General features: G+C 40.3%; 1 protein-coding gene across 3 annotated transcripts in view; it reads right to left on the reverse strand.

Moving 5' to 3' along the window:
- plxnc1 (plexin C1) overlaps positions 1-24412 on the reverse strand; it is a 52552-nt gene extending 28140 nt beyond the window's left edge. For all 3 annotated transcript variants that reach the window (XM_088347349.1, XM_088347350.1, XM_088347348.1), the window contains exons 1-11: positions 23395-24412; positions 21789-21911; positions 19463-19597; positions 13277-13377; positions 11993-12098; positions 11754-11919; positions 9129-9231; positions 8982-9060; positions 8876-8917; positions 4859-4992; positions 4612-4791 (exon numbers count right to left, since the gene is read on the reverse strand). In XM_088347349.1, coding sequence (XP_088203475.1) covers positions 4612-4791; positions 4859-4992; positions 8876-8917; positions 8982-9060; positions 9129-9231; positions 11754-11919; positions 11993-12098; positions 13277-13377; positions 19463-19597; positions 21789-21911; positions 23395-24396 — 2171 coding nt within the window. In that variant the 5' untranslated portion in view covers positions 24397-24412. The remainder of the gene's footprint in view (positions 1-4611; positions 4792-4858; positions 4993-8875; positions 8918-8981; positions 9061-9128; positions 9232-11753; positions 11920-11992; positions 12099-13276; positions 13378-19462; positions 19598-21788; positions 21912-23394) is intronic.

Here is a 24412-nt window from a genome sequence, read left to right on the forward strand (position 1 = left end):
ACGGTTTACCGTGATTTTTACAAGTACAGTATGTTTTTTTTAACAGACCCGTTTACTGCGTTGCGAGCGTGTTGCTAGCGTGTTGCTACAATTAACTCCCCTGTCACAGGCACCGTTTGGGATGAAAGTTATATTATTATTATTAAAGCTTTGAAAACTCTCTCGGTGTACCGTCTTTCTTTGTAAATATGTGTAACCATGTATAATATGTATTTGCAACCGTATATTTTTGTAATATATTTATTTTAGAGACTTATTCTGATATGTTTTGCATGGGCGAATCAAAAAGAAGGGGCGAATCAAACGGGGGCTGACGGGAAGTGGAGTAAAGGTGAGACGTGTTTGTGGACGTGGCGGACAATAGTGGATATATATTTTTCCCACCCTTACCTTTGGAAATACAGTGGGACCTCGCTACTTCGAAGTTCCACGTTGGTGAGTTCAGAGCTTCGCGGGTCTAAAAAAATAATAATAATAATAAAAAAAAAAAATATATATATATATATATATATATATATATATATATATATATATATATATATATATATATATATATATATATATTTTTTTTTTTTTTTTTAGGCATTTTTGACGGGGCGTCGCTACTTCGCAGATTTTCACTTTTCGCGGGTGGTTTTGGTCCCCATTAACCGGGTCTAAAAAATTATAATAATAAAATAAAATAATAATTTAAATTTTTATTTATTTATTTCTTTTTTTTAACATTTTTGAAGGGGCGTCGCTACTTCGCGGATTTTCACTTTCCGCGCGTGGTTTTAGTCCCCATTAACCGCGATAACCGAGGGATTACTGTATACACTTTTTTCCTTGGATTACTTTCAACAGGACCCGGACTCTCAAACCTTAAGTACCGATATCATTTTCCGTTCATTTTGCAGGCTGTGATTTTTGGACTGTGTACTTTAACGAAGGACATTCAGTTTCAATTGCGGGACTTAAAGTCGGGTTAGGATTAATTTTGTGTTACATTTTATAATGTGGGCACTTGCGGCTTATATACAGGTGCGGCTTGTGTAAGTCCAAAATCGGTTTTCCTCTTAAAATGTGGTGGGTGCAGCTTATAATCAGGTGCGCTTTTTTTTTTGTATAATTAACGTTTTTGCATCTGACGCCCCGGCCCCTGGGTTTAATAAGTAGTTTAGTGATGCAATCCCGTTGGGGTTATCTTTCAATCTACAGTGAACTTTTACCCATGGGCGTAAACAGCTTGCTCGAGCACCCCCAAATTCAACCCGAGCACCCCCAAGAATTATAGGATTTTGAAAACTTTATTTCCTTAATAAAGGACAGGGTAGGCTTAAATATAATGAAAAGCGCTTATTTTAAAAATGTAAAAAGCAAAAACAAACAAAAATGAGAACAACACAGCATCAGAAATATTCCATTAATTCGTAATTTGCGTTAGTGTCTTATTTGACCACAAGATGTTGCTGTATTGTGTAATGCAATCAAAAAACAGGAAGAAGACAAACTATGGAGACTCAAAGTGACCAATTTTCTTGGCTTGCGTGTTTTAGGATTTTAGTGACCTGTAGCAGCAAGATAGCAGACAATTAGCCCATGTCATGTAAATGAATACAAATTTCTCGAGTATTCTTTAAAAACTGCATGTTTATATCATAGTTTGCGTGTTTTGGATTGTTTTTTAAATCAAAATTGTTCTTTTTAATGAATATTTTTTTTTTCCTCTAGGATGCGCTAAATAATACAACTGTCCCTCTAAACTTTTATATTAAGTCGTCAAACACCCCATGGGCTGCAATTGGCCCCCGGGCCGCATGTGTGAGACACCGGGCCCAGAATGTCCACCCGATTGGGGTCTCACAAGTTTCCATGGGAAACACTGGTTACCGTGATTAAGTACACACAAAAAAAAACTAGCAGAGAAAATGCACCTTTCTTTAAAATCTGAAAATCACATAGAATTAAATTAAATTTGAAAGTGGCACTCCACACCGAAAAGGTTGCTGACCACTGCATTAAGAGAGACTCATCTTATCTCATTAGCTGCACCGCTTATCCTCAGTAGGGTCGCGGGGTTAAAATTAAATTCTGGTCTGAAAACTCGCAATTAGGTTTTTTTTTCCAAAATCATACAGCCTAGCCACTACCCCATCCAGTATGTTTTCATACAGAGATGTTGACTGTGCATACCCAAACTGGGCACAAAAACTGTTTAACTGTCAGCTTACTCCAGCCTATCACAGTAGCGCACACAGTCACACCCACCCAATACAAAGTGGTCTCCCTAATCCCTTTCTCGCTGTCTGCTGCCCATTAGAAACACAATTCACCAAAATAATTCAATCAAATTAAATATCCACAAAGAAGTGAACAAGGATAACAGAAGTAGCGAGGTGTCTCTATATTTTGCAAATGTACATTTCTTTTGGGGCAGCACGGTGTGTGCGGCACAGTTCTGAGGTCGTGGGAACCTCCTGCGTGGGTTCAAATCCAGCTCCCGGCCTTACTGTGCGGAGCTTGTATGTTCTCCCCGTGCTTGCGTGGGTTTCCTCCGGGCACTCCGGTTTCCTCCCACGTTCCAAAGACATGCATTTCAGGTGAATTGGCCGGTCCAAAATGTCCCCAGGTATGACTGAGCGAATTAGTTTTCTGTCCCCGTGTGCCCTACGATTGGCTGGCAACCAGTTCAGAGAGTCCCCTGCCCACTGCCCGATGATTGCTGGGATGGGCTCCAGCACCCCCGCGACCCTACTGAGGATAAGCGGTGCAGCTGATGAAACATTTCTTTTGGAAGAACTGGATTTCTTATAACCCATCAGATGACGTCTGGTCAACTGCAGCACACAGCGTCATGTCACACACATCATAAACAAAACGTCATCGAAATTTTCTTGCCAACATAGTTTGAGGTACGGTGCATTCGCACTGATCGCTGCTTTGCTCTGTGGCTAGGACCTTGACTCAGCCTCTTGGCTGAGAGCAAGTGTCTCGGCCCCTTGGCTTTGTAGCTTATTATGATTTGACCGATAACGGATAATGGATAAATGATAAAGAAAATAGAACAATAAACCTTACAAAATCCCCCCTATGTCAAGAACATGACACAGAGACCACATAACACCAACACACATGGTAGATTTATTTGACGAGTTTTTTTTTTTTTAGTTACTTGGCACGCTCGAAGTTAGCGACCACGGTTTAATGCTATTAGCAGGTCTGCCTCACAGTTCAGGGATTGAATTCAGGTCACCAGCATGACACATTACAAAGTAACACGTTCCTGGAATGGCATTACTTTTCTCAGTAATGAGTACTGTTACGCGTTATTCATCAAATTTTGTATCTTAGCTGTTACATCGTGGTGTGTTACTCCGCTACTTTTTAAAGCATATCATGACTTTCAATGTTTTCAGTACTTTGAGAGCAACATATAATATAATATAATCTGTCAGCAACAAAACTTTGAACATTTCACAGGAAAAGAGTAGGCGTGTTTATTTGAAACTATGAAATACAACTGAATAGTGTTTACTATTCTGTGTACAGTAATGCTAATTATGATTCACCCTGGTCAATCTTGGAAGGGGGATTACCACATGTGATGTCCTTTCTCAAGGTTTCTCTTTTCTCTTCACACTGAGGTTTTTGAGTTGTTCCTTGCCCGCATGCTGGTTTAAGATCAGGTAATTGTGTCATTGTAATCCTGAGCAGTCCTTTGAGACATTTTTGTGATTAAGGGCTATATAAATAAATGTGACTTGACTTGACTTGAATACAGTTACGGTGGCGCCGGCCTCAAGCACTGAGTACGAGGTCTCGTAATTTCCCCCTTCTGATATTCTCCCTACTTTATATACTCACATGCAAGCTGTATTCAAAACTATAAAATGAAATGTGAAACCAGAGGGTCAGTTTAATTGTGTGTATTTTGTAGTGTGTCAACAGTAGTGAATGGTAGGCAGCATGTGGGAAGGGTGTGTGGCTTGTACAGCAATCAATAGGGCAAATGTGAGCACAAAATTTATAATAAAGGAGTGCTGAATTGCAGCTCCCAGGATGATAGTTTAAGGCCCAACCTTAATGTGATAGTGTATTATTTTCCCAGTAGATGTCGTTGTATTCTGTCATGCCACCGAAAATGCGTGCTATAAGCACAATAGAAGAAGACTAAATACGAAGATACACAGTGAGCAAAATGAACCTTATTACTTTTAAAGAGAAATAAGAAAATAAAGATAAAATAGAAGAAAAAATTAAAAGAAGAAAAAGGAATAAGGAAAAGAGAAAAAAGACTAAAAGCTAAACTAAAAAAGGAAAAGAAAAAGGAAAAAGACAAAAAAGGGAAAAACAAAAGACAAAAAACAAAAAGGACGAAAAAGAAAAAGCGAAAAATGAAAACGAGAAACAACACAAAAAGTAAAACTCCTGAGAAAAAGGAAAATAAAAAATATATTTAATATAAAACACTGTCCCTTTAAGAATAGCGGAATGTTTTGATCCTAGCTTCAGAGGCCCCAAACTCAATTGAGTTTGAGACCCCTGCATTGAATACTTCCGTGCTACAGAAAAGGTTGGAAACTCAGACTTAGAGTGAAAAATGGACAAATGATTAATTGGAACGCCTACCTGCTCCAGGTGCTGCTTGGCATCACAGCACTGCAGGATGGAGATGATGTGTAGGTGACTGTGCCATTGCCATGGCAACTACCATCCGGGAGCACGGCGCACAGGCGGACACTTCCTTTGCCTTGAATGGCAGGAATGTGGAAATTCAGGTTCACGCCAGTGTTGTTCCACACGGGACACCTGAGTTCAGGAGTCAAAATGTCATCCTTTAGGGTTATTCGTTTAGATTTATAAATATGAAGCTCACTCTCTTGGCATGCAGTCCAAGTCGCTTTGAATTCTTACAGCTGTCACATGGCTGAGGTTATAACCAGACAAAATAGCCGAGTTGAAGCCATAGAAAGACACAACATTGGGGGTGACGGAGGAGATCTCCGGCTTCTAAAAGGAAACACACAGATTGCTCTTACTTTTTCCTTGAAACTGTCGAGTTGGTAGCCTTTAGAGCAGTGTTTTTCAACCTTTTTTGAGCCGAGGCACACTTTTTTTGATGAAATATGTGAAAAAAGTTTAAAAATTAAGTCCTGACCCCAGTTTGGAGTGTGTTTTTAAAAAATTCGACATCATTTTTTTCTCACTGTGCCTCCGAGGAAATACAGGATATTTATTTTTGTTAATGATTTTAATGTCATTTTGGATTTTACTATGTTTGTAAACCGCTTTCCAAGTTTTACTACCGGCATATATTTAAATGAATAAGCCAAGTGAGTGGTTCCCTGTGTTGACTGGTATGAGACAGAGGGTGTGATGTCACCATGGCTGTTTAATGTGTACATGGATGGTTTGGTGAGAGAGGTGAATGCAAGAGTATTTGGCAGAGTTGTAGAGTTGATGGATCACAGTGGAACAGTGTGGCAGGTAAGTCAGTTGTTGTTTGCAGATGACACAGCGCTTGTGGCTGACTCTGAGGAAACATTGAGAAGGTTGGTAATGGAGTTTGGAAGAGTGTGTGATAGGCGTAAGTTATGTGTGAATGTTGGGAAGAGTAAGGTGATGAAGTGTTCACGTGATGGAGTGGGCATGGCTTTGGAAAAAAGGTTGAATGGACAGGTGCTGGAAGAAGTTGAAAGCTTTAGGTACTTGGGTTGTGATGTGGCTGCAGTTAGTGGAATGGAGTGTGAGGTATTGCACAGAGTGAATCAAGGAAGCAAGGTTTTGGGTGCTCTGAGGAGAGTGATGAACAACAAGAGTATGAGTATGGATGTTAAGAGGAGACTGTATGAGAGTGTGATTGTGCCGACTGTGTTGTATGGCCTCAACGCAGATTTGAGAAGGAAATTAAATGTTTTTGAGAGGAAGTGTTTGAGGAGTGTGTTAGTAGTGACAAGATTGGATAGATTGAGAAATGGAATTGTGAGAGACAGAACTGGAGTAGTAGTGGAACTGAGCAAGCGTGTGGATAAGAGAGTACTCGGTTGGTTTGGACACATGGAGAGGATGGATGAGGAGTGAATGTTGAAGAGGATCTACGGAGCAGAAGTCAATGGAAGGAGACCAAGAGGAAGGCCGCGATTGACGTGGATGGATGGTGTTATGAGTGCACTGCAGGAAAGAGGTCTAAGAATAATAGAAGCTCGAGATCTTGTTGGTGATAGTAATGAGTGCAGAGGTGTTGTGAAAGGATAGTAGGATGTTTGGTCGTGTCTGATGGATGGGAATGGCACCCGTATGATGTAGCAGGGGAAAACCAGTGAAAGCTGTCAGGCCCTGCTGTTGAACAGGAGAGTGTGTTGTGTCACCCTGACCCGAGTGACATGGCTGCTTTCTCCTGTCCCTTTTCATCTGGAGGGACAAAAGCATGACCAACTTTGGTGCCGAAGTGCTTAACTTGTTTTGGGTGTTTGGGCATTTGGGTCGGCCATGGTCCAAAAAATCTCGTGTGTGATTTTCTTGGTACTTTTTTTCTTTTTATTTTCTTTGTTTTTTTTTTGTATGTATTTGTCTTACTGTCGGTCACCCCTCTCGAGGGATATGACCTGGGTAGATAGATAGATAGCTAGATATATTTAAATGACCAAAAATGATCTGCCAGTGAAATTTTTCATACCACTTTACTGTTTTTCCCGTTTTTTGTTTCATTATAAAAGAAAACAAATAAAATGAGCAAAATGATGTGTAGTATTTTGATTATATATATATATTTATATATATATATATATATATATATATACTGGACTGTCTCAGAAAATCAGAATATTGTGATAAAGTTCTTTATTTTCTGTAATGCAATTAAAAAAACAAAAATGTCATACATTCTGGATTCATTACACATCAACTGAACTATTTCAAGCCTTTTATTATTTTAATATTGCTGAATTTGGCTTACAGCTTAAGAAAACTCAAAAATCCTATCTCAAAATATTAGAATATCATGAAAAAGTATACAAGTAGGCTATTCAACTAATCACCTGAATCATCTAATTAACTCGAAACACCTGGCGAGGTTTCCTGGGCCTTAAAAACACTCAGCTTGGTTCAGTAAACTAAATCACAAGTATGGGGAAGACTGCTGATCTGACTGCTGTCCAGAGGACCATCATTGATACCCTCCATCAGGAGGGTAAGACACAAAAAGAAATTTCTTAAAGAGCAGGCTGTTCACAGAGTGCAGTTTCAAAGCATATCCACAAAAAGTCTGTTGGAAGGGAAAAATGTGGCCGGAAACGCTGCACAACCAAGAGAGATGACCGCAGCCTTAACAAAATTGTGAAGAAGAGCCGCTTCCAGAATTTGGGGGAGCTTCAAAGACAGTGGGCTGAAGCTGGAGTCCAGGTATCAAAAGCCACAGTTCACAGACGTGTCCGGGAAATGGGCTACAATAGCCGTATTCCCATGGTCAAGCCACTTCTGAACTCAAGACAACGGAAGAAGCGTCTGACTTGGGCTATGGAGAAGAAGCACTGGACAGTTGCAGAGTGGTCCAAAGTCCTCTTTTCAGACGAAAGCAAGTTTTCCATTTCATTTGGAAGTCAAGGCGCCAGAGTCTGGAGAAAGGCTGGAGAGGAGCAAAATCCAAGTTGCTTGAAATCCAGTGTGAAGTTCCCACAGTCAGCAATGGTTTGGGGAGCCATGTCAGCTGCTGGTGTTGGTCCACTGTGTTTCATCAAGTCCAGAGTAAATGCAACTGTGTACCAAGAGATTTTAGAGCACTACATGCTTCCATCTGCTGAAAAGCTCTATGGAGATGAGGATTTCATTTTCCAGCATGATCTGGCACCTGCCCACAGTGCCAAAACCACCAGTAACTGGTGCACTGACCATGGCATCACTGTCCTTGATTGGCCTGCTAATTCCCCTGACCTGAACCCCATCAAGAATTTGTGGGGTATAGTTAAGAAGAAGATGAAAGACACCAGACCTACAAATGAGCTGAAGGCCGCTATCGAAGCATCCTGGGCATCAATAACACCTCAGCAATGCCACAGGCTGATTGCCTCCATGCCACGCCGGATTGATGCAGTAATCCGTGCAAAAGGATTCCCAACCAAGTACTGAGTGCATCAATGGACATTTTCAAATGTTTTATTTAGTTTTGCTGTTATAAAATTATTTTTTTACTTGGTCTGAGGAAGTATTCTAATATTTTGAGATAGGATTTTTGAGTTTTTTTCAGCTGTAAGCCAAAATCAGCAATATTCAAATAATAAAAGGCTTGAAATAGTTCAGTTGATGTGTAATGAAACCAGATATATATATATATATATATATATATATATATATATATATATATACTGTATATATCAGGGCGGCATTAGTAATGCCCCCAATAAGCAGGTCGGCGCCTTGCATGGCTGCATGGCCGCTATTGGTGTGAGTGTGAGTGTGTAAGTTAAAGCGCTTTGGGAGGTCTTCATTGACTTGAAAAGCGCTATATAAATGCAGACCATTTACCATTTTAATTATGTTAGTATTTTTGTAGTGCGATCTTAAATAGCTTCTTTAAACAAAAGGTATTTAATATACAATAATTCCCTGCAACCATAGGGAGGATAAGCAGCACAGAAAATGGATAGATGTACTTCCCTGTATTGTATTTCCCTGTACTAACTCATGAGGAGATGATTAGTATATAATCTGCTGCCACCGACTAATATGGATGAATGTTACAGTTACTCATCTGAAAGAAAAGATACTAAACAATGGAAGGCTTTTTTTGCACAGATAAAATGCCGCATTTTCATGCAGCACACTAAACAAGGTCTCAATGCACACTAGTGTGCCTTGGCACACTAATTAAAATACACTGCTTTTGACTCAGACTTACAGCAAAGATAATTTGGGATTGGATTATTTGGCAAACTTGGTCCTGTTGGGGAAAAACAAAAATATTAGGTTTTCAGTCACAGGGTGAAAACCTATCAAGTATTTACATCCATCACATCTTGCGCAGTGGCCCAGGAACATTGGCCGTTACTCCAGCTGCACCCGAGCTCAAAACATTTCCTGCACCTGGAACGAGGAGGAGAACATTTCATTCATGTTGGACCAATATTTGTCGTGGTCGTTTTGGGACTCACAACATAGGAGAAAGCAAGCCTCTGACATCAGGGCACAATTCCAAATTAATCCTTTCTACAAATCCCATTGGGCGCAGTCGGAATTTCACTGTCACACTCAGGCCTGGATGGATGACAAAAATTGGGTTGTGTGATAAGTTATAAAAGTAGCGTGTGTCATTACATAACAAGGTTGCATGTTGGCAAAAATAGAGAAATAAAAAAATATCCGGGCACTCCGGTTCCCTCCCACTTTCCAAAGACATGCGTTTCAGGTGGATTGGCCTGTCCAAATTGTCCCGAGGTTTGAATGAGCGAGCGAGTTGGCTGTCCCTGTGTTCCCTGCGATTGGCTGGCAACCAGTTCAGGGTGTCCCCTGCCCACTGCCAGATGATTGCTGGGATGGGCTCCAGCACCCCCGCGACCCTACTGAGGATAAGCGGTGCAGCTAATGAGATGAGGTGAGATACATAATTGCAGTGGTCAGCAACCTTTTCGGTGTGGAGTGCCACTTTCAAATTTCCTTGTAAAACAGTGTGCCACACCAAGATTAAAGACTTGCACAACATTTTTTTAATATCCAACAGAGCTGTCATTTTACACCACTCCAAATATACAACATGGATTTACATTTTAATCGTATAACTCAGTGCTTTTCAACCCTTTTTGAACCAAGGTACGCTTTTATTTATAGAAAAGTTCCGAGGCACATCGTCCGTCGAAATGTATGAAAATGAAGTTATGTCAAATATTTCAATGTACTACCTCATAAGCAGATAATTAGTGTATAAAAAGAAGAAAATACTACTTAAAATAAAAAATGATGTGCTTTATGTTTTTATTTTTTACAGTGCAATCTTAAACCGCTTTGTTAAACAAATTCAGTTATTATATGTACTGTGCTATTTCAAGAGCAAATAATTAGTACATAAGAAGTATATAAAAATCTACTGCCACCTACTGATATGGATGACTGTTACAGTTCCTCGTCTGAAGATTGCAAAAACACTGAATAATGGCCTGATTTTTTTTGAAAGATAAAATTGGGCAAATTCCAGCGGTTCACTAGACAAGGTCTCACGGCACACTAGTGTGCCGCGGCACACTGGTTGAAAACCACTGGTATAACTGACCAATTTATCTTCCACTATTCTTGTTCATCAATCAACTAAAAAATGAATGTGATTAACAAGTGAAAGGCCTGTAGCCATCCATGACTTTAACTTTTTTCCACAAGAATTAACCAGAAACAACCATTCTTCATTAACAATGAACTACAATCAAAAACGAGTGCTATCGACAGCTACCATACCATTCATCAATGATATCTTGTTGCAGAAAATATAAAAACTTGAAATAACAGCAGCAGAGCAGAAAGCACGCACGCGCACACACACGCACACACATGTGCGCGCACACACGCATACACGCATACACACACGCTTCTTTAAAATATTCGCTATCAGTAAATGGTTTTCTGTGCTTTGCGATGCAGTGAGCAATGTGATAGCTTGGTTCAGTGGTGGTGTTTTTAGCAGTGACACAGGTCTTAAGGGTCTGTGATTGTTTGCCGTACCTGGACACAGCGCGTTTTAATGTCTCTGCCATGTCAGACTCATCCTTGAACGTATGTTCATGATTCGTCTCGCAATGACGTTTAACACTTGCTATGCGAGGTACAACGCCCTCGAGGCATAATGCACAAAATGGCACGGTCATTTTTCGCACCAAGTCTCATTTGTCTGTCCACGCCGGCTGGAAGGAACGAGATGTTTTTGCTTGAGGAGCCGCCATGATTCGTTCATTTATTGCGTGCGTGTGTTTCGTTGGCTGGGTTAAAACACGGATCTCTCCTCTGCGAGGCGGCGTGCAAACACACACTGAACAAAATCAAAGATACGGATACATAAAGAAAAAGGTTGCATGTGAACAAAAATTAGTTGAAAAAGGATGTAGCCTAAGTATTTGTGAAAATAAAAAATACATATTTAAAAAGGTTGTGTGTTGAAAAAAATAAATGCATAAACACGGTAGTGTATTGACCAATTAAATAAATACATACATACAAAGGGTGTTCTGTTGACTGAAGGAATGAATAAAATATTGCGAGTTGACAAAGACAAATAAATAGATTTGTGAATGGATCGATGACCAAAAGAAATACATAAATGAATAAACAAATAAAAACGTTGCGTGTTGACATAAATAAATAATAATAATAACAATAATTAGGGTGCCCTGCGATTGGCTTGCAACCAGTTCAGGGTGTCCCCCGCCCACTGCCCGAAGATAGCTGGGATGGGCTCCAGCGCCCCCACGGCCCTACAGAGGATAAGCGGTGCAGATAATGGATGGATGGATAATTAGGGTAGTGTGATGACAAAAATAAATAGGTATAAACAGAGTTGTCTGTACACTCAAATAAAAAATAGACAAATGAATGAAACGTTGCGAGATGACAAAGTACACTAAAATATCGTGTACTTTGGTATCACGTATTGTTGAAAAAAAATAAAATAAAAAGCAATTTGTGTTAGGGTTGAGGTGTTTGGTTTAGCTATTAGGGTTAAAACAAAGGAGTAAATAAATTAGCAAACTAACAAACTGATGAAATGGGTTGCACGTTGACAATTTTGACTTACAAACCTTCGCTGGTCAGTTTGCCATCCAAGAGGACGCAGGTGCATTGTGGGAAAACAGGTCTTGGCCCGTCTCTGTTGCAAAGCTCCCCAGAACTTGCAGAAAACTGACAAGCGAAGGTGCTCCTCGCCTCTGCATCCACCTCAACATGCACGCGGATTTCCAACCTGATCTAAACAAAAGCAAAGCTTCAAAAAGGAAAATGGACTTCCATGGGTGCATTTGATGACGCATCGTTGAAGTACCTGACCATTACTTTGCTTTTTCACCGTGTAGGAAATACGCTTCTTATGGTACTCGTCAGGAAAGGACAGCCAGTTGGAGTTTTGGCATTCGTCCCTGAACATGCAGCTGGGATTAGAAAAATGTTGGGATATGAATTAAATTCATCCTATTCATATTATTTTTGCTCATTATATATATATATATATATATATATATATATATATATATATATATATATATATATATATATATATATATATATATATATATATATATATATATATATATATATATATGTATATATATTACAATAAAATGATTTTACATTTTGGAAATGTATTGAAATATGAAAAAAAAATCTGTCACATGCTAACATCCTTTTGCTGATTTGAATACAGTACAGTGTATTTTTTTTCATGAAAATAATTATTTTACATATTTAAAATGTCCTAAAATATGAAATATAATAGTGAGGAAAAATATTTACCATTCGCTAACATCAATTTGCTGATTTCAAAAATCTCTTAACCATTTATTTTTTTGAATACAGTAAAATAAGAGAGAAAAATTTACAAGAAAAAATGATTTGTTTGAATAGATTAAAAACTTTTTTGTCCACACACACATTCATAGTTTTATTTTTCTACAAATCATATATACATATCTAGATTTTATTTATGTACCGCACTTTACAGACTTTAACACGCACATAATAAGGCACACTTTAAGAAATAGTATTTTGTGAAAAAGTTTAATTTAGAAAACGTGCTGGGTCATTAGGCGCAAGAATAAGGAGTACTGTAAGAGCTAGGGTTACATCAGAAAAGCCAGTAAATTAAAAAAAATGCATAATTCATAAAAGATAAATATTACGGACGAAGGTTTCACCATTAAAATTAATTGATTCATTTTAGTTGTGCAATTCCAATTGTATTTACCTGTAGCTAGATAAATGAATATGAACAATTTCTTAAGGTTTTATATTACAGGATCCCTGCTAAAAACGAAAACAAAAGATATTACAAGAAATATACAGATATAAATGTATGAACTAAACAGATATAAAAAAATATAAACTTTTTTGTTTTATATTGCAGGATTCACGCGCCATATAGTCCAGTGTGCCTTATATATACAAATATTTCATAAAAACAATTTTTTGAAGTGCTCCTTATAATCCAATGCACATTAGAGACTGGAAAATGTGGTAGTTTTTTTTTCCTCGTTAAAAATCATAAGTGATGGCATAAACATTAGACTTATTATCATCACCACCCTGTTAAATGCAGGAAAAACTTACCAACCTCATTTTAGCATGACACCACACACAGCTTGGATCCTGCCCCGACCAGCAATCTTCCAATGTTTTGTGGGCATGGCACATTGAAGCTGGTGCACTCCTCACCTGCCAACACATCATTCGTCAATGGTGTCAATGACAGTTAATTTGACACGCACACCATTTTAAAGGGATAACGAAATCCTAAAACACTCAAAATATGAGAAAATATGACATGCTTTTGGCATAATATCTCCCATCATGGTCCGCTGTGTGCCGTAAGAGGCGACTAAAGTGGAGGGAGCGAGGGGACTGGGGATCCTCTCCTCTCTATCTCTACTCCCTAAGACACAGCAAGGCAAACAAAGCGGGGCGGGAGACTGAAAGGTCTCGCAAACCCTAGTTATAGGGTCATTAAATGTGAGAGGATTTGGAAGTAAAGTGACTGAGTGGAAGAAAGTGGAGATCGGAAGGATGATGACTAAAAGGAAGGTTGATGTGTTAGCCTTGAGTGAAACAAAGATGAAAGGAAAGGGTGAATTGCAGTTTGGAGATATGTATGGTAGAAGGTCTGGATTTACGGGTGGGCATGCTAGAGAATGAGTGGCTGTGCTTGTGAGTGAGACAGCAAAGGAAAAACTGGTGGAGTGGAAAGATATATCTTCCAGATTGATGTGGGTGAGGTTGAAGTGGGGTATAGAAGTATGGATGCTTATTAGTGCATATGGACCTGGTTCAGAAAGAAGCGCTGAGGAGACAGAGGAGTTCTGGAAGGACTTGTCCGAATGTGTGGCAAGTGCGAAAGAAGGGTGGAAAGTGGTAATACTAGGTTACCTGAATGCTAGAGTGGGTGATGAAACGGTTGAAAATGTGATTAGTAGATATGGAGTACCAGGAAGAAATGAGAGTGGGAAGAAATTGATTGAGTTATGTGTGGAAAATGAGTTGGTGATTGGAAATACATTGTTTAAAAAGAGGGACGTGAATAAGTATACCTTTGTCAGAGTGGATGGTGGCGAGATGGTGGACAAAGCACTGATGGATTATGTAGTGGTTAAGAAAGGGATGTTAAGTAGATTGTTGGATGTGCATGTTTACAGAGGTGAAATGAGTGGTATGTCTGATCATTTCTATGTGGAAGGAAAACTGAGAATAGATGGATCGTGGAGGGCTAGTTATAAGAAAAGTGTGAGGGAAGAGGTGAAAATGTCAGAGTTGAATAAGGCAGAAAAGGAAAGACAGTTTATAGAGAGGATAAGGGAAGAGTATGAACGGGTTAGTAGAAGAGAAATGGAGGGTGTGGAAATTGAATGGAAGTGGTTTAAAGAGGCAGTGTTGAGGAGTGCAAAAGAAGTGTGTGGAATGAGAAAAGTTGGTCGAGGTATTAGGAAAGGAAGTGAATGGTGGAATGATGAGGTATAAGAGGCTGTGACATAAAAGAGACGTGCCTTTGAGGAGTTGCTGCAAGATAAGAGTGCCGATGCGTATGAAAGATATAAAGTGAAGAAAAGGTTGGTAAAAGCGGAGGTGGAAGCAGCGAAAAGGGAAGCAAATGATGAATGGTGTCAAAAGATAGGAGTGAACTTTGAGGAAAGGAGAAAAGTGTTCTGGAAAGAAGTGAAAAGAGTAAGAGACAGTGAGTCTGGAAAGGAAGAGAAAGTGAAAGATAAGGATGGTAGATTGCTGGTTAGCGGTAGTGCAGTCAGGACGAGATGGGCAGAGTATTTTGAGGAGTTGCTAAATGTGGAGGATGGGAGAGAAGTGAGAGTCAAGGTGATCAATGGTATGGAGAGAAAGCCCGTGTTGGGTGATTTAAATGTGAAGCCTGTGGAAACATGGGAGGTGCAAGAGGCAGTGAAAGAAATGAAAGGGGGGAAGGCACCTGGGTTGGATGGTTGTACTGCTGAATGCCTGAAAAAAGGTGGCACAGCTATGATTGACTGGTTAGTACGCTTGTTGAATGTATGTTTTTTAAGTGGTGTGGTTCCTGTTGATTGGTGTAGTGCATGTGTGGTGCCATTGTATAAGGGTAAAGGTGATAAGTAAGATTGTAGCAATTCGAGAGGTATCGGTTTGTTGTCTGTGCCGGATAAGCTGTATGGAAGAGTCTTGATTAAGAGAGTGAGAGAAAGAACGAATGAGGTGGTGATGGAGGAGCAGAGTGGTTTCAGGAAAGGAAGAGGATGTGTGGATCAGGTGTTTGTAGTACGACAGTTGTGTGAGAAATATTTTGCAAAAGGTAAGGATGTTTGTTTGGCTTTCATGGACTTGGAAAAGGCGTATGACAGAGTTGATAGGGAGGCGTTGTGGCAAGTGATGGTGATGTATGGAGTGCGTGGAAAGTTGTTGGAAGCATTAAAGAGTTTTTATATGAACAGCAGAGCATGTGTAAGAGTAGGGAGTGAGACAAGTGAGTGGTTCCCTGTGTTGACTGGTGTAAGACAGGGGTGTGTGATGTCACCATGGCTGTTTAATGTGTACATGGATGGTGTGGTGAGGGAGGTGAATGCAAGAGTATTTGGCAGAGGTGTAGACATGATAGACAACAGTGGAACAGTGTGGCAGGTAAGTCAGTTGTTGTCTGCAAAAGACACAGCGCTTGTGGCTGACTCTGAGGAAACATTGAGAAGGCTGGTAATGGAGTTTGGAAGAGTATGTGATAGGCGTAAGTTATGTGTCAATGTTGGGAAGAGTAAGGTGATGAAGTGTTCACGAGATGGAGTGGGCATTACGTTAGAAATCAGGTTGCATGGACAGGTGCTGGAAGAAGTTGAAAGCTTTAGGTACTTGGGTTGTGATGTGGCTGCAGTTAGTGGAATGGAGTGTGAGGTATTGCACAGAGTGAATCAAGGAAGCAAGGTTTTGGGTGCTCTGAGGAGAGTGATGAACAACAAGAGTATGAGTATGGATGTTAAGAGGAGACTGTATGAGAGTGTGATTGTGCCGACTGTGTTGTATGGTGCAGAGACTAAGAGCCTGAACGCAGATTTAAGAAGGAAGTTGAATGTTTTTGAGATGAAGTGTTTAAGGACTATGTTAGGAGTGACAAGATTGGACAGACTGAGAAATGAAATTGTGAGAGACAGAACTGGAGAAGTCATGGAACTGAGCAAGCGTGTTGATAAGAGAGTACCCGGTTGGTTTGGACACATGGAGAGGATGGATGAGGAGTGAATGTTGAAGAGGATCTACAGAGCAGAAGTCAATGGAAGGAGACCAAGAGGAAGGCCACAATTGACGTGGATGCATGGTGTTATGGGTGCACTGCAGGAAAGAGGTCTAAATATAATTGAAGCTAGAGCTCTTGTTGGTGATAGAAAGGAGTGGAGAGGTGTTGTGAAAGGATAGTGGGTTTGTGGGCGCGTTCTTAAGGATGGGCTGGGCACCCGTATGATGCGGCCCTGCTGTTGAACAAAAGAGTGTGTTGTGTCACCCTGACCCGAGTGACATGGCCGCTCTCTGGTGTCCCGTTTCATCTGGAGGGACGAAAGCATGACCAACTTGGGTCCCGAGGTGCCTAACTTATTTGCGTGTTTGGGCAATTGGGTTGGCCATGGTCCAACATTTTTTGTGTGTTTTTTTGCTATTTATTTCCCTTTTGTTTTCTTTGTTATTGTATGTGTGTATCTTGCTGTCGGTCACCCCTCTTGAGGGAAATGACCAAGGTAGATAGATAGATAGATAGATAGATAGATAGATAGATAGATAGATAGATAGATAGATAGATAGATAGATAGATAGATAGATAGATAGATAGATAGATAGATAGATAGATAGATAGATAGATAGATAGATAGATAGATAGATAGATAGATAGATAGATAGATAGATAGATAGATAGATAGATAGATAGATAGATAGATAGATAGATAGATAGATAGATAGATAGATGGATAGATAGATACTGCAGTTATTTGCAGAGATAATGCATTTTGAAGAGCCTATTTGACTTCCTGAGCTGTGACGTCATATGAAGAACACCAGCACCCTAGCAAGCCAGTCACCAAGTTGGCTCACATGCTAATTAGTCGAAAATGTTTTCAGTGTTTTCAGCAAAGTTTTGCTAGATTTTGCAGAGAATGCTAATTGTTGTGTCGTAGGTGGGCGCAGTAATGGTACAATAAATGGCGAGCAGCCAAAACGATGCAAACTGGCAAAAATAACATACAGTGAGCTAATGCAGGCTAAACCAGCCGTGACACGGCAGGCTAGCCAACTGCTGAAAACGGCTAGCAGGACTGACCTGCGGAAAAGAGGGGGCTGGCTGACAAAAATCATGCAGTAAGCAGACAGGATAACTGTGAGCCAACAACAACAAAAAAAAGTACCACAGCAACAAACATGAACCCAGCCTAAGGGAAAACAATGAGCACGGCAGGCGAGCCAGGTAGCCGACTGCTAATCGGGCTAACTGGTACCAAAGAAAACTGGAAACCCTTCGGGAGCCCGAATGTTAACGGGATGCTCTCTGGACAACATATTAATTGTAAGACCTGCGGCAAAAAACACAAAAGAAAAAGTCACAATCACATACCTGAAAGGAGGCAAAAGCAAAAAAGGAACGCACGCTTTATACGACGATACGTAAACTTCACGCAACGTTTGATGATCAAAGCACGCAACTCTGATAAAACAGTTGGAAGTCTGCCAGCAACACGGTAAACAAAGCTCCAATTACTCCAAGCAAAAATTAGCGCTATGCCTTTCCTGATTACTAAGATCACATCAGTTTTTCAACGGGACGCGCCATTGTTTTAATTCCTTGTTGTCAGCGGGTGACGTCAAAGGCTCTAGGGGACATAAGGTCAAACTGTCAAATTTGAAAAATAATTTCCTGAGATCCATGGTGTGTGGAATAATCTAAAACATATCTGTATAATTGTGGGGAGGAACATACACATTCTGTGCCTACTTGTAAAAAAAAAAAGATATTTTCTTATCCCTTCAAACAAGTGTTAAGTTTAAACCTCTGTAAAAACTCAAAGACATAAGTGGATTTTGAACAAGCAGGGAAAAACAGGGAGAGAGCCTAAAGATAAGATAATTTTTGATAGATACTTTATTCATAAACGTAGGGAAATTCACATTTTCATCAGTATCTTTTTGTTAAAAAATAAAATAAAATAAGATATAGAATACAAAAATACCCAATATAACGTGTAGAATAAATAGCATTTAAATAATGTTCCAAAAAATACACACTGTAATAAAAATAGGGTAAAATAAAAAAAATAGGGTAAAATATGCAAATGTGGGTTTGGGGTTTAATGTGGGCTTTTACTCCCCCGGGTGGAGTTAAAGAGCCTCATGGCATGAGGGATAAACTATCTTCTCAGTCTTTCCAAGGAAGGTGTGGTGGATGTAGTGAATTGTCCATGATTGACAGCACCTTGTTCAGTGCCCGTCTCTCAGCTACAGTTGTCAGGCTGTCCAGGTCTGTGCCCCCAACAGTGCCCGACTTCCTCTCCAGCTTACTCAGACGAGAGGCATCTTTCTTCTTAGTGCTGCCTCCAGGACACACTGCCGCATGGAAGAGGGCGCTTGCCACAACAGTTTGATAGAACATCTGCAGGAGCTTTTTGCAGATGTTGAAGGACGCCAGCCTTCTGAGGAAGTACAGTCGGTTTTGTCGTTTCCTGCACAGAGCTTCTGTGTAGGCAGTCAAGTCCAGTTTATTGTCCAGCTGCACACCCAGGTATTTGCAGGTCTGAAAAAACTACACATTCTCCTTTGAAGGTTACAGGTTCCGGGTGAGGTCTAGGCCTCCTGAAGTCCACCACCATCTCCCCGGTCTTGGTGGCTCCATTGGACAAAGTCCTGGATCAATTTCCTGTACATTTCCCCTTGCCCACTTCTGATACATCCCACAATAGCAGTGTCGTCAGCAAACTTCTGTAGGTGGCAGGACTCAAAGTTGTACTGAATATCCGACGTATACAGGTTTAACAGGACCGAATAGAGCACTGTCCCCTGCTATGCTGTTGTTGTTCTATTCCCTGTTCCTGCCGCCTCCATTAAATCTCCAAGGTTACAAAAAAACGATCAGTCCTAAGGGGGGGGAAATCATAGAAGACACACGTTTGGCCGATAACAACAATGGTGTCAAACCAACGAACAACAATGCACAATAATAGTCAAAATAGGAAACTGCCATCCTGTGAAAACTCTAATATTGAAAACAGAAAAAAAACGTACAAACAAGCAAACAAACCTGATTACTAAAGACGGCGTACACGTGTTTGCCGTCCACTTCATCAAGGTGCATGCTTGGAAACACTTTGCGATGATCAGCCGTCCGGTAGAGCAATGTGGGACAAGTGCTGCGATTATTTTTGTCCACACTCAGCTGCAAACAACAATGACAATGGAGAATGACGAATCAATCTGTGGTTCAGCCACAGTTTGCATTACCTAATGAGTGGGACCAAAATGCCACCACATAAATAACGTCTCAGACATTTTGCTCAGCACATGTGGCCATTTTGCATGAGTGGACTTGCATTCGTTATGGTTAAGGTCAAGCCACAAACCATTGTACTTTTTGCCGCCAGGAACTTCAAACTCATACTTCCTTTGGAACTTTTTCGACCAGTTTCACTTTCCCTCGTGCTATGAGGTAAACATTCAAACGTGACTTTACAGGCTTCTTCTAAGAAATGGGGTGCATTGTTTGAGGTGTCCTTAAAAAGTTGAAATATTTTCTTTAATAAGTACAAAAAAGTACTTTATCATTTTTTTCCACTGCGCTTATCTGCTTTTATCTTACTTTTGACAATACTGTTCTGGGACTGGCAACACATTAGGTAGGAGGGAAGGGGGACCGTGGAGAGAGACTAATGCTTGTTATCAGAGTGTTTTGTTAGTATAGCATGAAAATGGTGAAAGCAAAAGTATACAGTAACTGTTTCAAATACAGTCCAAACGCAAATCCAAACCACAAAAAAGATGAAAAAAAGAAAACTTTTATGATCTGACTGGTAAAATAATCTCAAACTTTGGCTGGGCAGAGGTAATATCCAAAATCATCAAACAAATAAACAAAAATAAATACTTGTCATTAATACTACCACCGTTTTTGGTTATTCAGTCAAAAACTTCAATTGAAGTTAAGTTCAATTTCAAGTCAATTATTGAAATAAATTAAATGAAAAAAAGCCAAATGGCAGATCATTTTCTAACTTTGTGTCCTTATTTTACTGTATTTTTAAAATGAGTTACCTCTTAAAAAGAGGAACATTTGTAAATGAGCTAAGTTATCTGACATCTGCTGTCAAAAAACCACCCCCAAAGCATTATGCTACCATTTGAAAAATATTTTCTAGCAACAGCAGCATGGCAGATGAGTGGTTAACACATTTTGGCACATTTCTGAGGTCATGGGTTCAAATCCAGCTACCAGCCTTTCTTTGCGGGGTTTGTATGTTCTCCCCGTGCTTGTGTGTTTCCTCCCACATTCCAAAAATATGCATGTCAGGTTAATTGACTGGTCCAAATTGTCCTTAGGTGTGAATGAGCAAATAAGTTGTCTGTCTATTTGTGCCCCGCCACTAGGTGGCAACCAGTTAAGGATGTCCCCTTCCCACTGCCCGAAGATGAAGCTGAGTAGGGCTCCAGCACCCTCGCGACCCTACTGATGATAAGCGATGCAGACAATGCATGGGGGAATTTTTCTAGCAAAATGAGAGAAAAACGTTAAAACTGGTACAATATTCTGAGAGCAGATTTAAATAATCTTGTTTGACAACATTCCTTGTTTTATTGTAATAAAAAAACATTTCTCAAGTAAAATAATGTATTTGAAGTCAGATAAATAATCTTACATCAGATGGCAGATAATTGATCTCATTTTATTAATTTATTTACTTTACTAAGTGTGCCCTGCAATTGGCTGGCAACCAGTTCAGGGTGTCCCCTGCCCACTGCCCGGAGATAGCTGGGATGGGCTCCAGCCCCCCCCCCACCCCCCCCCCCCCCCCCCGCGACCCTAATAAGGATAAGCGGTACAGCTAATAAAGTGAGATGAGAGACTTTACCAAGCACTTAAAATGTGAAATCATTTTTCCATTTAAATAAGAAAACATATTTAAACTCAGCGATATATTCCGAAACAAGATCAATTTGTTTATTTCATGATTTTACTGGGTTTAATACTGGTTTCCTAGTAATAGGAAGATAAAAACATTTTTTAAATCAGCAGATTACTTTGCTCGTTTTGAGTATTATTTCTTTACAGTGTTTTCTTTAATATTTGTTGCAATGAGTACAATCAATTTTATTAGCAATAGGTATAAATATTCATAATTGTCCCATGTTTTTGCAAGCTTTTGAAAAGGAGCAACTGACTACTAAGAACAGGATGTACAGACTTATGCAATAACTGTATCTCGGTTGCCTTTAATTTTCTCTCTCAAGATGAAAATTTTCCACTGGCATTGTCGAGGTAAAAGTTGAACTAAAATCGCTTGTGATTTAGGGTACTATTAGTCTTTTTACAATCACCAAGTTGGCACTTTAATATTTCTCTAATAAAGTCAGACCTTAATGAGCTGTCCATCTGCTGTCCCAATGTAAAAGACCATCCACGTTCCTTGTGTCGTGGCCAGCACGGAGGTCATGGAGCTCTGGCTGAAGAGCACCTTGATCGGTTGCAGCTCTCTAGGCTGATGGAAGCACACAACAGCAAGAGATCATCGAGCCCAAAAATGCAAAGGGCGCCGGAAATACCGTATTTTTCGGACTACAAGCCGCACCCAAAAACCCAAAATTGGAAAGAAATATGAACGCCTTGTTATCCGGTGTGCCTTGTATCCGGACAAAATCGGAATAGTGTTCCCATATTTGTGCATTTATTAATCAGTCAATAAGTGTTATCCCTTACCATTGTTGCATAAGTGAAGTCAAGTCAAGTCATATTTATTTGCTCAAACCTTAATCACAAGGATTCTCAAGGTGCTGCTAAGACCACAGATTATTGCAAATTACAGACTATTAAAACACCATCCCCTGATATAAATAACAAAACATAACAACGGAACTTGATAGCAATTGTAAAAGCACCAAATCCCTACCATCAGGGGCATGAATGGTTGTTCACAATTTCATAACATTAAAGGTGGGGTGCTAGTTTGAGGTGTTTTTAAAAAGTTGAAAGTTAATTTATTTTTTCTATTACAGATGTGTTAACAATGCCTAACGGAGTTCAAAGATCCGTCATGCTTTAATTTCTATTGCACCAATTTGCTTTTAAAAGAAGAGTTTATCCGAGCTTGTATCAGAAATAAAGGTAAAACATTTGCTGCCATCCCCTGGCTTAAAGTCATGATTGTAGGCGTATGTTTTCAAATGACGCACCCCACCTTTAAATGCAATGGAAACCAAACCCAGATCACGTTGAGGAAAATGTTGGATCCTATCTACTAGACCCCTAGGAATACTGGCTACAAATGAAAAGGCATTAAGTCATAGCATTTTCACACTATTTTCAGTCACTGTACCAGAAATGTTACAATGGAGACTAAGAATTGTAAGTGACAGTTATTTTGAATCCGTGAAGCCATGCGTTTATTTCTCTTTTTAAGGACAATTCAATTACTTCCCACAATGCCATTCTCTTCATTCAGTTCAGAACAACGAATTACTTCCCACAATACATTTCTGGTCATTCAGTTCGGAATCTCGTGCACTTTATAAAGACTTTGAAAGTTGTCCGTATCCTGCAACTGTTTAATGTATATTGACAATATTCTTGTGGCCTGGCACAACCACATCAAAAATTTGGTAATGTGACAAAAAAATAGTGTGATGACTTGATTAGACCTTAATGCCTTTTCATGTGTCGTCTGTACCCCTCGTAGTCTAGTGGATACGAGCTAGTGCACCCCATGCTGCCTTCCGAGTTCAATTCCCATTCCATCCAATTTTATGCAATTGTATGCAAGTCTAATCAGGATTATACGCTGACTGACCAATCAATGTGCTAATATGGCACTTCTTTTTTTCTGTTCAACCCTAGCACTTACAGTAGTATTATTTCCATGCGCCTTATAGTCTGGTGAGCTTATATATGAAAAAATATCACATTACACAAATTTTGGGGTTGCGCATTGTGATCTGGTGTGCCTTATAGTGCGGTAAATATGGTACCTTTGTGTTTTGCTGGCTGCATTTGACAGCACTGCAGAAATCCCAGTCCTTATCTGCTGTGATTGTAAGATCGGGAGTGATGTTAAACAGAAGCAGCTCTGTGCTGCTCTGATCTCCCTCAGCGCTGAATACGCCTGTCCACAGTGTTGGTGAGAGGGCCGAGGAGGCAACCAGTCTTTTAAGAGTTTTTCCGGGGGTCACTAGAAACGCTCCACGCAGGGACTTCATGGTCTCCTCTTTCTTAGTTTTGGCTTCCATCCAGATGAGCCGAATTCTGTTTTTTCGCGAAGAGCGCAAGTTTGCAAAAAGATAAATGATTCCGCCCTTCTGGAATCCATCCACAAAGTCTACGTCCCCGTTGCTTTTGAGAAGCGGCATGGAGCCATCTCCTGAGTGGGAGAAGATGCCTCGATTGTGTTTGTTATTAACGTCGTGGAGGTACGCCGCCTCTGTGAAGGGGAAGCAAACGTGCTTACTCTTGTTCTTGCGTTGCTGGATGGCAGTCATTATGTAAAAGTCTCGGCGGGAGCTATCAAGGGCCACCAAGAAGGCGGCGGAGGAGCTGGCACGGCTTGGGGGCCCCACCAGGATGTTCTCGCGGTGAAGTGCCGTGGAGATGTCGGCCAGTTCCAGCAGCTCGCAGTAGCCGCAGCTGTCCGTCACGCCACAGCTGATAAGGGTTCTGTTCTCTACAAAGGGCAGTAGCACGTTGACGCTGAAAGTATCGTTCCATGGGCCACCTGATACTCTGGAGAACCGGGCATTGTCACCTTTACCAGTGATGATGCCTGTCTGGCTGAGTGCGTGCACCAGACTCAAATTGCGGTTAAATTGGTAAAGTTTCTTCTCTGTAGCGACATAAATGTAATGAGGGGTGGCGGTGAAATGGCGGACATCCCCGTCCAATGTGAAGCTTCTACCCGGCTCTTCCAGGCACAGAGCAACTTGTAACCAGAGCAGGCAGACGGAAAGCGTAGACAGAAGCAGCAACAGCAGCATCATCTTGCAGTGGAGTGTG

Source organism: Urocampus carinirostris, chromosome 11 (genome assembly GCF_059441175.1).
Source record: "Urocampus carinirostris isolate Australia breed hairy pipefish chromosome 11, RoL_Ucar_1.0, whole genome shotgun sequence".
Classification (NCBI taxonomy): domain Eukaryota; kingdom Metazoa; phylum Chordata; class Actinopteri; order Syngnathiformes; family Syngnathidae; genus Urocampus; species Urocampus carinirostris.